At 42.0% G+C, this 15,029-nt stretch overlaps 1 protein-coding gene across 1 annotated transcript; it reads left to right on the top strand.

The window, feature by feature from the left end:
* LOC8069432 lies at window positions 13,315-14,808 on the top strand. The gene is made up of 4 exons (XM_021464104.1): window positions 13,315-13,583; window positions 13,689-13,758; window positions 13,876-13,968; window positions 14,363-14,808. Exons 1-4 carry the CDS (start codon window positions 13,351-13,353, stop codon window positions 14,474-14,476), a joined length of 510 nt encoding a protein of 169 aa, XP_021319779.1. The 5' UTR covers window positions 13,315-13,350; the 3' UTR covers window positions 14,477-14,808.

Raw genomic sequence — 15,029 nt, 5'->3', positions numbered from 1 at the left:
CTGGCCGGATTGTGGTAGCATCGGGGGACGTGACAATCCCCTTGGTGTCTCTGTAATCCACGTCCCGTCAGGAGGTAAGGTAGCATATATGGTGCCAGGGTCAAGCACTCTCTGAGGTGTCTCTTTTCTCTAGGTACTCCCCTTAGAACAATAACCACACACTTACCATAGGTTAGAAGAAGACTGATGAAGGAGTTCTCTCTATATCACTCATATCTCATTATCTTGTCTTACAAGCCTAGGGGTTAAGTATAGATTTAGGTTAGTCTGATTCACTCTTTCTCCTAGTGGTAAAAATATAAATAGCAATACTCTAGAATATCTCCTGGGTGAAGTGCTCACCGATATCCGTGTGCTTGTGGATTTCTCTCTATGTGTAACTAATATCAACACTAATGCACCTACAGCTTTCATGAGATTGATGAATGAAGTTTTAAGAGATTTTATTGGGAGATTTGTGGTGGTTTACTTTGATGATATACTGATATATAGCATGTCTTTGGATGAACATATGGATCACTTACGTGCTGTTTATAATGCTTTGCGCGATGCACATTTATTTGGTAACCTGGAGAAGTGCATCTTTTGCACGGACTGAGTCTCTTTTGCACAGGGATTTGAGGTGGACAAGTCAAAAATTGAAGCCATAAAGAGCTGGCCGGTACCCCAAGCCATCACACAGGTGAGAACTTTTCTTGGTCTTGCAGGTTTCTATCGCCGTTTTGTTAAGGATTTCAGCACCATTGCTGTCCCTTTGCATGAGTTGACAAAGAAAGGTGTGGTGTTCCATTGGGGTAATGCACAAGAGAGTTCCTTTCATACTTTGAAGGACAAGCTTACACACGCGCTATTGCTACAACTTCCAAACTTTGGTAACACTTTTGAGCTAGAATGTGATGCTAGTGGAGTTGGCATTGGAGGTGTGTTGATGCAAGATGGTAAGCCCATTGCATACTTTAGCGAAAAATTGCATGGCCCTGTTCTTAATTACTCTAGATATGATAAGGAATAGTATGCACTTGTATGTTCTTTAGAGATGTGGCATCATTATTTGTGGCCTAAGAAATTTGTTATACATTCTGATCATGAATCGCTGAAGTATCTTCATTCTCAAAACAATTTGAATCGTAGACATGCTAAGTGGGTTGAATTTATTGAATCTTTTCCTTATGTTATCAAACACAAGAAAGGGAAGGATAATATAATTGCTGATGCTTTGTCTAGACGATATACTATGCTGTCCCAACTTGATTGTAGAATTTTTGGGCTTGAATCAATAAAAGATCAATATGTGCTTGGTCTTGATTTTAAAGATGTGTTGCTGAATTGTAAAGAGGGTCGCACATGGAACAAGTTTGTGATAAATGATGGCTTTGTGTTTAGAGCTAACCGTCTATGCATTCCAGTTGGTTCCATTCGTCTGTTGTTGTTGCAGGAAGCGCATGGCAGAGGATTGATGAGCCATTTTGGTTCTAAGAAGATGGTGGATATTTTGGCCACACACTTCTTTTGGCCATAGATGAGGAGAGATGTTGAGCAGTTCGTGGCGCGCTGCACCACATGTCAAAAAGCTAAGTCTCGCCTGAATCCACATGGTTTGTATATGCCTCTTCCTGTTCCTTCTATTCCTTGGGCAGATATTTCGATGGACTTTGTTTTGGGATTGCCTACGACCAAGATGGGGAGGGATAGCATTATTGTTATTGTGGATCGATTCTCTAAGATGGCACATTTTATACCATGTCATAAAAGTGATGATGCCATTCATATTGCTGACCTCTTTTTCCAAGAGATTGTTCGCTTGCATGGTATGCCTTCTACTATTGTTTCAGATCGCTATGCTAAAATTTTGAGTCTCTTCTGGCGTACTCTATGGAACAAGTTGGGTACAAAACTGTTTTCAACAACTTGTCACTCACAAACTGATGGACAAACAGAGGTAGTGAACGAAACTTTGGGCACTATGTTGAGAGCTGTTTTGAAGAAAAAATTGAAGATGTGGGAAGAATGTTTGCCTCATGTGGAGTTTGCTTACAATCGGGCAACACATTCTACGACCAAGGTATCCTTTTTAGGTAGTGTATGGTTTTAACCCTCGTGCTCCTATTGACATTTTGCCTTTACCTACTACTAAAAGAATACATAGTGATGCTAGTGCACGTGCTGAATTTATTCATAAGTTGCATGAAACCACTAAAGCAAATATTGAAATGATGAATGAAAAGTATAGAATTGTTGGTAGTGAAGGTAGAAAATTAATTAAACTTGAACCAGGTGATTTAGTATGGTTACATTTGAGAAAGGATAAATTTCCAGAGCTGCATATGTCAAAATTAATGCCAAGAGCTGCTGGTCCTTATAAAGTTATTGAGAAAATAAATGATAATGCATATAAACTTGAGTTATCACCCAAGTTCGGGGTTAGTCCTTCTTTCAATATTTCAGATTTGAAGCCATATTTGGGAGAAGAAGATGACCTTGAGTAGAGGATGACTCCAATTCAAGAGTGGTAGGATGATGAGGACATTGCTTCTTTGGTTGCACAAGATGATCCTCCACTGAACATTCAAGGTCCAATCACAAGAGCTCGCGCACGACAATTAAATTTACAAGTGAGCTTGTTCCTAAGCAAGTCTTTTTATGATTTTGAGAATAGATTACTACCTAATGATTATATTATGCTTAGGAATCAGATGACCAAGGGATACATAAGGGATGGCTTGGATGCGTGGAGGACCAGCAAGGACGTCCAAGTCAAGGAGGAGGCCCAAACTGAGTCGTCTTCGAGCCTGTTTCGGAGTCCAGGACCAGCGAGAAGTAAAACGGACGCCCAGGACGCATCCATACTCTATTTTCGACATTCTACCAATGGTTGGAAAGATAATTTCATACGGAAACCAATGGCATTGGTTTGAGGTCCAAATTCCTTCTAAGTCGTCAGGAAACGTCAAAACAAGTCAGCATCCAGAATCTGTTTTGGTGCTGTGTCACAGTTTTTGTTCCCTTGGGCCATGTATCGTTGTTGAGCCGATTAGGGGGGCGCGTCCAGGGGTGGTGACGACCCTTAGACCTATATATCCAGCCACCACCACACTCGTTAGGTTTGGGGTTTTGCTTAGATTATTCTGTCAAGAATAGTTTCACAGTTTCATCGGTTTATGAGACCCCAACTCATGAGATTAATCTTTCATCTGCAAATTGGTTGCATTCTTCCTTGTTCTTTCTTGTGTTCTTCGATTCGCAGGCAAAGGACTTAGCCTTCTTGGCAAGGTCAACTGCATAGCATCGGTTGATAACTAGAGGAGACGTGGTGCTATGATTGCGGGGTTTCAGATCGTGTTGTTCGGAAGCCGGACCGATTGGTGTCTCATTTCCACCAAATTGAGAGTTACCAGAACCTTTTAGAAGATCGGGCCACCCTTGTTCTCACCAAAATCTACTCCCACTAAAATCAATATCCCTCAATTGATATTTAGTGATTCAAGACCCACAACTAACAAGTCTACTAGTGAGCTTTAGCATCACTTCTAGTAGAGATGGTAGATCGGTAAGCAACTCGTTGCTAATCATATCACATATGACCCTTGTTGCTGGGGTGGCATATCTATGCTTGTGTTGCCCAACTACTTATGCTCTAAGGTCCCTAACCGTTAGGATGACCTTGTTCAAGTTACCAACCCTTATGTAGTAAGTATCCTATACGAACCTGCCTAGTCAAGGAAAACAAGTGGCACCCTAATTTCATAGACCTGCCACCGATTGTACAAGACACATGACAGTGCAAGGTTTGGTGAAGCATTTAACTTAAACATTACTGAGGGATCATTCTACTGCATTACCACACGCATGTAGACAAAAACATTATCACATATGAAAGTAGAACATAGTAAAGAACAACATTAACACATATATGACTTGGTATAGCCCATTATCACTTTGTGGATATCCATCTCCATCTATATGTTCATCATGATGATCTCCATCTCCATTGTCCATGTACGCCATCGACTAGTAATGAGTCTACCAAGACTAGCTATCACTAACGCAAGGCATTGAATTAAAATTACATAGTCGCAGATAGGATCATCATAGTGTGGCACGCAGGCCATTACATCAAATGGACAATCTATGTGGCTCTAGCCATATTGTCATTATCATGATATGCAAGCCATGAATTTATTACATACATGCATCACATAGACATAAGGCTATACCAGTCATGAATTCCTGCAAAACAAAGTTAGCTGATTCTGATGTCTAAACTTAAACCGCTAAAAACTCCATCTTCCTGGCCCTCTTTCACAATTCTAATTTCACGAAACCCAACAAAGACCAAAATTTATGACTAGTTTGCTGAACAACACTTTTCTCGGCAATTGGGCTCCCGACAGTAGATCCCATCTACCACCACCATGCATCATATGCGCTCGACACTTGACCTAGGGTTCAATTAGATTAGTCTGATTGATCTCAATCTCGACATGACTAGGTTTACATGTATCACTTAACTTGGATGACGGAATTCCGACCGGTACGAGATCGTTACAATACCAGTCCGGCAAGACCATAAACCAAGATAAGAGACTCATCTAAAACTGCACATATATCTAGATGTACTCAATCGAACCTATAATAGAGCAGCAATGGCTCTGATACCAATCAAGGGTTATGAGGATGCTACGCTAGCCAGAAAACAAAAATTTCAACCACATAAACCAGGATCAACTATTAGTTATAGATCACGGGATTACCACTAGATGCGCAGGTGAAGCGGAAGCGACTCGATGCAGTCGTGTGCATCATAGCAGTGCCATGTAGTTGCATAGTCATCCATCACATCAATCCCTCTCATGCGATTCATCAATGTGCTCTAGATGCATCACCTCTGAGGTATCCTACACGTATGGGAAGAAGCATCGCGCCTTCAGACTGCTAGGTCTGTGAGGAGCAACAAGTGCGGGCGTGGGTGAGTGGCGACGGCTGCCAAATGGTGTGTCTAAACCCTAGCTACCCCTACCATCTCTTTTATAGGCGTCCTCTAATCAGCCCTGAGTTTGAGGCCCAATTAGAAAACACTAAGCCTTGTCTAATTCGGGTCCAACCCAAATTATGCTTCTAGCGCCTTAAATGTGCGACCCTATGGGTTCACGTACATATAGACATGGACCAAGTACTCCTACTCATCCAATAGTTGATAGCAGCCTCTAGCAAGGCGTGACAGCTCCTATACACATGCAAAGATCATATTAGATGAACCACTACAAACACATACATGTTATTCCCTTACCACTCGATATTTGGTCCAACTCGTGGGTTAACACTTAACATAAGCACAACCATGCATTTATGGATCCAATCACTTGAGTGATCTAGTGATACCCCTCTCACATAGAGAGGGGCAAGTTCTATCTTGATTATCTATGTCTCACAACATGTTTCCTGAAAAACCCGAAGACCACCTTTATAACTACCCTGTTATGGAGTAGCATTTAATAGTCCCTAAGTAGGTTGTTTTACTTCTTGATAACATACAACAATCTCAGGTCTAAGGACATAATGTACATGACGTATGTCTTGTTCTTCTTTGCAGGATTTACAGCCTCGTGCTCAACGCATTGACATGGACATGCTGACGCAACAAATTGGTGTGCTGCGCATTGGACATGAGGCTATGCAGAACACTGCAAATCAAACCTAGCAAGCCCTCCTAGGTCTCCAAGTCCAACACAACATAGGCTGGAACAAGATGTATGCACACTATCAGAGGCCACTACAACCAAATATTCCATTCATCCCTATGCAACCACAACAGCAGGGAGAGCCATCTCCACAGTATCCTCCACCATATCCTCAACAGCCCTCATATCCTCCACCATACCCATATGACTATCCACCATATTAGTGAGGAGGCATGAGAAGAGACAAGCTTGGGGGAGATCCTCTCCCCCACCAAGGTAAGTATTCTGGCTCTTTTAAATTCATTGTAATTTCAGTTTGTTCTATGCTTCATGCTAAAAAAATTATATATATATGTATATATATTTGAATATGATAAAAATCCCAAAAATATTGCCATGCATGACATCTTGTAACACCCCAAAATTTGCAATTTTCCAAAATAGGATAAATTGTTAAATTGCGTATTTTTGTGCCCATGGAATATAGGAAAAATAATATCTTTCTTTAAATTAAAATTTACTATAGGGTTAGCAACTTGTTTGAGCATGCATGCCGTTGCATTGGGTTTATTGTGATGAGTGGTTTTGACTAAAGTTTAAAAGGAATTCAAATTTGGTTTTGAAAGGTGTTTTGTTTTAAAAGAAAAGGGAAACATAAAATAGAAAATGGAAAAGAATTCCCTCTCCCCCTCCCTGTCTCGGGCTCGGCCCATTTCTCTCCCTTCCCCCGCGGCCTGTTTCTCCCCTTCCCCCTTTCTTCTCTGCGCGGCCCACTTCGCGGCCCAGCGCCAGCAGAGCGAGCCCAGCAAGGAGCGCGCCCCCTCCCACCTTGCTGCAGCCGCTGACAAGCCGACCCCGCGCCCCGTTTCGCTGCCAGGTGGGACCCACCTGTCGGGTCCTTCCCCTACCTCGTGACGGAGCCGGACTCCGCCGAGAGATCGCACCGGCCGCGCGCAATCTCCCTCCCGAACTCCTTGCTCCGCACGTTTGCCCCTTTATATCCTCGCCCGACCCTCGCCAAGCCCTCTATCCAATCCCAGCGCCAGCCGCCGCGCAGCTTCCGCCGAAAATCGCCGCCGCGATCCACCCCGAAGGCAATCCGCCGCTGCGACGCATCTTGGCCTCCGAGAGTACTCCACCGAGCTTCTTATCGTGCTTGCGACTCCGCCAAGTCCTCTCTCACGTGATTTCATGCTCTCTACGCTCCGTGCGACCTCGCCGAACTTTTGCAGAGGCCGCCGTCCGCCCTCCGCCGTCGCGGGCACTCTTTGGTCGATCTCGGCTCTACCCCTTGCCATAGGTGAGTTTGCCTTGAGCTCCACTACGCCTCGGTGCAATCGGTTTGTTTTCTAGTGCCCTAATCCGCTCAAACCATGAACGCCGGCCAACTCCGGCCATGGCGCCGCCGTGGCCGACCTCAACTCTGGCGGCCGACTCCATCCCTCCCCCTGCGATCTAATCTAGGCCCTTGATTCGCGATCCAACGGCCCCAGATGAAGGATACCCCTTCGGCCGCACCTTTTACAAAAAGAGCCATCTAGTTTTTAAAGAGTTAACCCACGGTCCTTAGCGAATTTTTCAGAATACGTTTTCTAATTCCGAAAGCGTAATCCCGTTCGCGCAGATTCAAAATACGTTTTCAGGAAATTACAAGTTTGCCACTGGTTTTATTTTGCTCATAAAATATCCGTTTTAGCTCCGTTTTGACTCGTTCAAATTGCGTTGGTTTTGTATTCAAAAGATCTACATGTTAGTCTCACTGTTTTACAAGTTTGAAACTTTTTATTTTTGTGATCTTATTTAATTAATTGTTTTTCTAAAGAAAATCTTAGAAAAATCATATATTCTTTGTTTTAACTTCGTTTTGATTCGTTCAAATTTCGTTAGATTCGTTTTCGCGTAAACTATAGATTAATGCTACTGAATTACAAGTTTTCAACTTTTAAAATCTGAGTTTAGATTTAATCTATTATTTATTTAAAGGAAATCTTAGGAAAATCATAACTTCTTCGTTATAACTCCGATTTTCGTAATCTTTACGTCTGTGTGATCGTAGAGCGATGTAGATTCGTTTTATAAACTTTTTATCTTTATTTGCTACTGTTGGTGTATTGTTCTAATTATAGGTTTGTTTTGCTTTGTATGATTGTCTCTGGATGATTGCTGTTGATGTGATGACTGAGTTTAGTCGGTGAGCTTTTACGTGGTGATCAAGAAGCAGTTTGTGGAAGGTTTGGAACTAAAAGAAGGATCTGAGTTTCAAGGCAAGTATAGCATGGGATCATCCTTGTTTCCTAATAACTTTAATCACACAATTCATATTGCATGTGTCTCCTTGTTAAGGATTTCCTAGTATTGGTCTTATACCTTGTCACCTATGGTTTTGCATTGGGTAGCTTATGCTAGTGCTCCACTAAACCATGATCTTGTAATTTGATTAAGGAATATGCAATGAACATTAAAAGATGACTTTTTAGCAACTTTGGATAAGAGGGCTAGAGCATTGGGCTATTTTTTGGTGCTCTAGTTTCTCTCCATAAGGACTTATCTGTATCTGACCATCCGGGACATACAGTACAACTGTGAGGGCTATATGGCTCTGGCTTTAGCTCAGTATGAGGACCTTTTCTAGCTTGTTAGTGGTTACCCTTGAGGCGCAAATGGGGGATAGCAGACCGTGGATTCCTGTGGGTGAGTCACACGGACTGACTAACGAAACCTAGCGGCCCTAACTTGTTAGACGAACCTTTGAAAGGCTTCATAGTGAACCCTGCCGGCCTCCCTAGGAAGGGGGTTTAGAGACTCATGACCTCGGGCGAAAGGGTAAATCACGACTCACAGTGAAAGTGTACAACCTCTGCAGAGTGTAAAACTGATATATCAGCCGTGCTCACGGTCACGAGCGGCCTTGGACCAATACAGAATAAATGAACACTAATGGTAATTCATTAAATGTTATTATTGTTAATATGTTGTTCTTTATTCACTTTACTTGATCATGAGTTTATTATGGGTCTTGACAACTTGATGCTACTCATATGCTAAAATTGTGACAACTAAAAGCTACATGCAGTTCAACCAGTGTCTAGCCTTTGAGCCTCATGAACCCTATGTTATTCTTGTTGAGTACGAGATGTACTTACGCTTGCCTTTACATTTTATTTGGATAAAAATCCCGGATGGGTACCAGCTTGCAAGTTTGGAGAAGAGTTTAGGCTTGTGCTCAACCAGTCAGTTGTCCCTGTGGATTTGGAGCTTTCGCCTGAAGAACGGAGTGTCTTTCCGCTGTTTGCTATATAAGGTTATATCTTTTATATTAAGTTCGTTATATAATAAGCATTGTCTATTGATATTACCCCTATTTGTGGCTATATGTGAGATTTGACTTCCTGGGCTCACATATGGTGTGTATCTGGTTTTGTTCTTAAAACCGGGTGCTACACATCTTTCCCTTGGAAATGATGAATAGTTGCTCTGTTAATATTTCTCTAGTATCTAGACTCAACTTAGTATTTTTCTAAGTATGGATCACTTAGCTCACATAAGACCACCATGAACCTGATTTCTTTCTGTGGGTTACAAGTGCTAAAACTACGTCTAAGTTGTTGTGAGATATGAGATAGTAAGACAAGAGCTGCTATATTATTATTCTAAGCTTGCATGATTATCGGAGAATTTATTTGGAAAATATCTAAAAACAATGGTTCCTCAATGATTATAAAATTCCTACCAAGGCCAAATATTTATGCTCCATATATATATACATACTTTAGCCATAGCTGCTTGTTTTTGTTGGGGTTTTGTCAAGGATTGAACTTAACATAGATTGGAGTCATATGTTTAGACTGAGACACACTTTGCACCCACCAAATAAATCCAATTCTTACACTGAGGATTGCGCGCAACATGCACCCATCCATCCACCAGAAAAATGCTCTTCTCCTATGCTGGGAGAAAGCAACAAAATTTTTGCTAGGAAAATACTCCATCCAATTTTTCAAATTGATCTTTCTCTCAATATCCTTTTTAGAGAGACATAGCCAAAAAAATGCTCTTCTCCTATACTAGGAGAAAGCAACAAAATTTTTGCTAGGAAAACACTCCATCCACTTTGTCAAATTGATCTTTCTCTCAGTATCCTTTTTAGAGAGACATGGCCAAAAAAAAGGTGCACCCTTGTCAAAAGTCCCCAAATGTTTTGTAGAAGGAAAAGTTGGTAGCCATGTCTCAAAATATTCTTTTCTAAGAGAGAAAGATCATGCCATAAAAGGAGTATAGTTTATTGATAGGATCCATTCCACACACTTGCATGTCTCAGTCTAGCATATGCCTTTGTTCTTAACATAGTTTGGTTTTCGATTTATCCCCATACAAGAAGCAAGTATGCCCACCTTCCACACCTACTGAAACTCCACATAAAGCCTTAGCTATAGGTTGTGAGAAAAGCAATGCCTTTGGTAAGGTACATTATCCACTTGAGAGATTGACACTATGCCAAAAAGCCTTATCAGCGACGCTTCTACATAGACTAAGAACAAAAAGAGTCACTGATAAGGCTATCAGCAACGCGGGTTAGCTAGACGCGTCGCTGATAAGCTGCCACCATGGCCTGGAATGCTGAGAACAATATATCAGCGACGCGGGTAAAGAAAGCGCGTCGCTGATATAGTCTGCGACGCGTATTATCAACACGCGTCACAGATAGGAGGTACTATTAGTGACGCGTTTTATGAAGGCGCGTTACTGATAATATAAGTGACGTGACACTGATAGAGGGACATATCAGTGACTCATAATGCTTACAAGGGTCACAGATAGCTTGTACACAGCACGAATCTTAATGCATGTACACAGCACCCCATTACACAACGCCACCGCTCCAGCCGGCCGACGCCCTTCCCAACGCCGACGCCCTTCCCAACGCCGGCCGCCCTGCCCGCGCCGCGCCGCATCGGCCGCCCGCCCGCCCTCCCGCGGCGCGCCGTGCCGGCCGCCCGCCCCGCCGTGACGGCATGTCACGACGAGCACCAGAGCACCCACGCACGCACGATCGGGCGGCCGAGACCAGCAACAGGACGACAACAGCAGCCCAAGTGACGTGGAGTGGAGGTACGAAAACGGTGGACGGAAACGGCCGAAACCCTCCTAATCATGCTTTTTATTTTTCCCGTATTTGGTCACATAATAAGGCTAATCTCACTAAGGTTTTGTTAGAGTTTCATAAACATTAAATGTATTGATGTGACACTATATTAAAGAAAGATAATAAGAGTTTTATAAGAGTAGAGAGAAGTTTTATAAACTATGAATATGTTGAAAAATAGGTCATAAAACATAGTAGTAGTTATCAGTCCTTTGTGTGGAATTGATTGGTTGGTTTCATTTTTTTGTCTTCATACTTTTGTAGATATGGAGGATCGGAGCTGGATGTATCTTCGCTGTCGCACTTGTGCTGAGTACTTAGATGGTCTGACATCATTCATAAGTGCTGCAGAGGCGGATATGTCGAATCAACAGAAGACAACTCTCTGGTGTCCGTGCCAAGATTGTAAGAATGGAAACGAGCTCTTGAGTTCATTGACAGTATATGGCCACCTGGTCATGCGAGGATTTATGGAAGACTACAAATGTTGGAACAAGCATGGGGAAGAAGGAGTCAATGGACGAGACTTGCAAGCTGGTCGTATGGTGTCTGTGCCAAGATTGTAAGAAGGGAAAAACTATCCTAAGTGATGCCATCATTCAAAAACCTTACTGATGAGAGGAAATGGGAATTGTTTGATAGACATGTCATGCCTTACTTGGAGTTCCCAACTGCAATGAAGACAGGGGGGTTTATGTATATAATGAAGGTGATATCTAAGAGCTGGAGAAGCCACAAATGTAGGCTAGTAACTGGTTATATTGAGAAAAACCTCAGTCCCTTTGAGAAGCACCCATACCTTGAACCTAATGATTGGGATGAATTTGTGGCATTGAAGCAGTCCACAGAAGCAGCAACAATAAGTGAGAAATACAAAATTCTTCGCCAAAAGAATGTGCACAACCATTGTTTGGGCACAGCAGGGTATGAGGGCAAATTGAAACAGTGGGAGATGGAGGATGCAACTTTAGCCAGTAAAGGCATCAGTAACCCATGGCAAGAATTCCCTGAAGGCCGCCACACGAGGTTTATGCGAGGAAGGAGTAAGCTTGATATATCAGAAAATAAAGCTGAGATCATCTGGACACAAGATGCAACAATAAAAATCTCTGAAGACATCAAAGTGAAGCATTCAGCTGCAGAAGCATCGGGCATCACTTGGGTCAGGGAGAATGATCTGCTAACTGCATGTTTGGGCCCTGAACAGCCAGGTCGAGTACGCGCTGTTTCAAGTTATACCAGCTGAAAGCATGGTTGGCCTGAGTGCTCTGGCACGTACAGAAAGCGGAAGAGGCCTAGTGCATTAGATTTGGAACAACTCAGACGAGAAGTTACACAGGATGTCATCAAAACTCTTGCTGACCAAGGATTGTTGGTAAGACCACCACCTTCTAGGACCCCTAGTCCTGCTTGCGGACGAAGGAGCAGTTGTGGCTCTGCCTCCGATGCTGCTGAGTTGGGGCCTAATTCAATTGATCCGGATACTATTGATCTTCTCACAGAGCCAACACAATGTTCTCTTCTGGCAGACCTTAGAGGCTTACGAGTTGTGGTTGTAGAGGGTCAAGTGTTCCCAAAGCAAGTTGAGCTACACACAGTCCCAATACAGTATGATCATGCAGTAGTCCAAGTGGAATGTGTATGTCAGGGGCATGAGGATCATGTGTTGCAGCTTCCCCCCAATGATGAGACCGAAACACTTGGAGACGCTCTACTGTAGAGAATACAATGGAGGAGGGATCGCATTTATGTCAATCCTACCCAGCCAGCCCGATCTCAACAAATTTAGAACATAAATAGTGCCAAGAGTGCTTTGAAGGGCAATAGTGCTATAATCTCGTCAAAGCAACTTTGTGGAGGCAATTCAGCTCCTTCAAAACAGCAATCTCCTGCCACATCTGATGCAGCAAAGCCACACAAGCAACACATAGTGGCTAGTGAGGATGCTGGATGGACTGCAAAGCCACCTAAGCAACACAAGGCGGCTAGTGAGGATGCTAGAGGGAGTCTAAAACAACAACAACAGCAGCAAAAAAGGGCTTCTAAGTACAAGTGTGGGCAGGCATTTCTCCATTCACTGGACCTCAAGAAGGCAGGACCGGGATGTATCGCTCTTCATTCTTATTACATGAAAGATTGCATCGAAAATGTGAAGAGTGGGATATTGGTTCGGTTCAGAGGTACTTATATGCTAAACTCAACAGACTTTGAGGTCAGCCTTGTGAGATATAATGTTCTTTATGACCTTTTCAACTTCGGTGCTTTGGACTCCTCGCTTCTTCAATGTTTGACATTGTAAGTAACTGCTATGGTCCTGTTGATAGTACTATTATTTCTGCATTTGCAATGACTAAAGATAGAATATATGCTTGTGATGCTAACATGATTTAGGGTCTGTTTTGCACTTATCTTCAGCTGCAAGTACCTCTTATTTCTTATTTTCTCTACATGTTCTTTCTTATTTTTAGATCACTGGTTCTGGAAGCTAAGACCAAGAACTTTCATGTGGGCTTTCTTGATCCACAACTGATGTCACTAGATAGCATAAACTTTGATAGAGACCGAGTTATGCAGTATGTTCAAAAGGCCTTCACTAGGTATACCAATAGAGACTTCATAATGTTTGCCTACAACATTGGCGGCTTAGCTGGTGCTCATTGGATCGTGGTGATAATAATTCAAAAGTGGAATAAGGTCATATACCTTGATTCCAACAGATCTGCAAAACATGATTTCAGCATGTTAAAATCCTTGATTGATGAGTGAGTTCTTTCCTTACCTACTATATGACTTGTTTTATAAATGCCAATGTCATTGAACAAAAATAATGAGGCATATATGTGTGTGCTGTACTGGATTGAATGTAGGGCTTATGAAAAACACACAAGCAAGATGAAAGACAAGCCGCAACCATTGACACACGCTTCTAAATATCCGGTAAGTGTTTCCAAATATAAAATTCAGTATTGTGCCTCTAGTATATTTAGTATTGTGTCCCACTTCCATTTTCAAATGATTGTGTGTATTCACCTCTAATTAATATATATGTTGCAGTGCCAACAACAAACTTCTAGCAAGACATCCGGCTTCTATGCTGCACACAACTTGATGTTAGCCATGCAAAAGACAGACTTGGAATGCCCTGAGGTATTCTTCTAGAATGATCTCTGAATAAATTACTAGCCACAGTTTTCCCAGCTCTGCAAATCTTCCATCTGACAAATTACTTCACTGTTAAAAGCATACCTGATCAGAAAATCTATTGGATTCTATAAAGCTTCGCTTTACAGCATTTTAGTGTCCATGTTTTTAGTGCCCTACTACTAGATCAGAAGGTACTAGATTAGAATGGAATTATCAATTGTTGAATCTTTCAAAAATGAAATAGCTAGCAGCGGCATTAGGATGGTTTCATTTCTACCTCTCCTATCCAACGCAAGAAATATATATAAGCCAACAGTGCATTTGATTTTTACTAATATGATTTGTACTGTGCATTGTGCCATGTTTTCATTTTTACAAGAGTTATATCTTGACACAGGAATTTGAAGTGCTGACGGCGCCTATCGATTTCAACGCAATTAGAGAGAAGCTGAGCAAGTTCTTTATGGAACAGATCATCAACAGGAGAGGGGAGTTCCATAATCCTAGTTAAGCTCCAGTGATGTGTGATTGCCATTATTATCAATGTGTCCAGTGTGTGAGTGAATAAGTTGTACAATCTTGTGATGGAACTTGCTGTCGATGAATTTGACATGAATGTGAATCTGTTGAACTTGATATCTATGTAATGAGTTTCTTCATATAGAGTACTATTATTTGCTATCTGTTGAACTTGCAAGAACTTGATATCTATGCAAGAACTTGATATCTATGTAATGAGCTTGGCTCACCCTGAGACGACATGAATATTTTGTAGTATGAATTGTATCTAAAAACCTTGTAAAGAATGTATTGTTGAAATGGTGAAACATTTGTGTGTGCTTATATACATATTTATAAAAAAATCATATACATATATATAGGGTGTATATATATATATATGATTTTTTTTATTTTTCGGAAATCGTTATCAGTGACTCTTATTGGTTCCACTGCGACGCGTGTAGCCAACAAACGTCGCAGATAAGAGCTTATCTGCGACACGTCTAGCTAATACGCGTCACTGATAAGGTCTTATCAGTGACGCGTGAGCACGCGTCGCAGAT

This window comes from Sorghum bicolor, chromosome 6 (genome assembly GCF_000003195.3).
Source record: "Sorghum bicolor cultivar BTx623 chromosome 6, Sorghum_bicolor_NCBIv3, whole genome shotgun sequence".
NCBI lineage: Eukaryota > Viridiplantae > Streptophyta > Magnoliopsida > Poales > Poaceae > Sorghum > Sorghum bicolor.
Note: the sequence above shows the minus strand (reverse complement) of the source record. Positions and strands in the feature narration are given on the sequence as shown.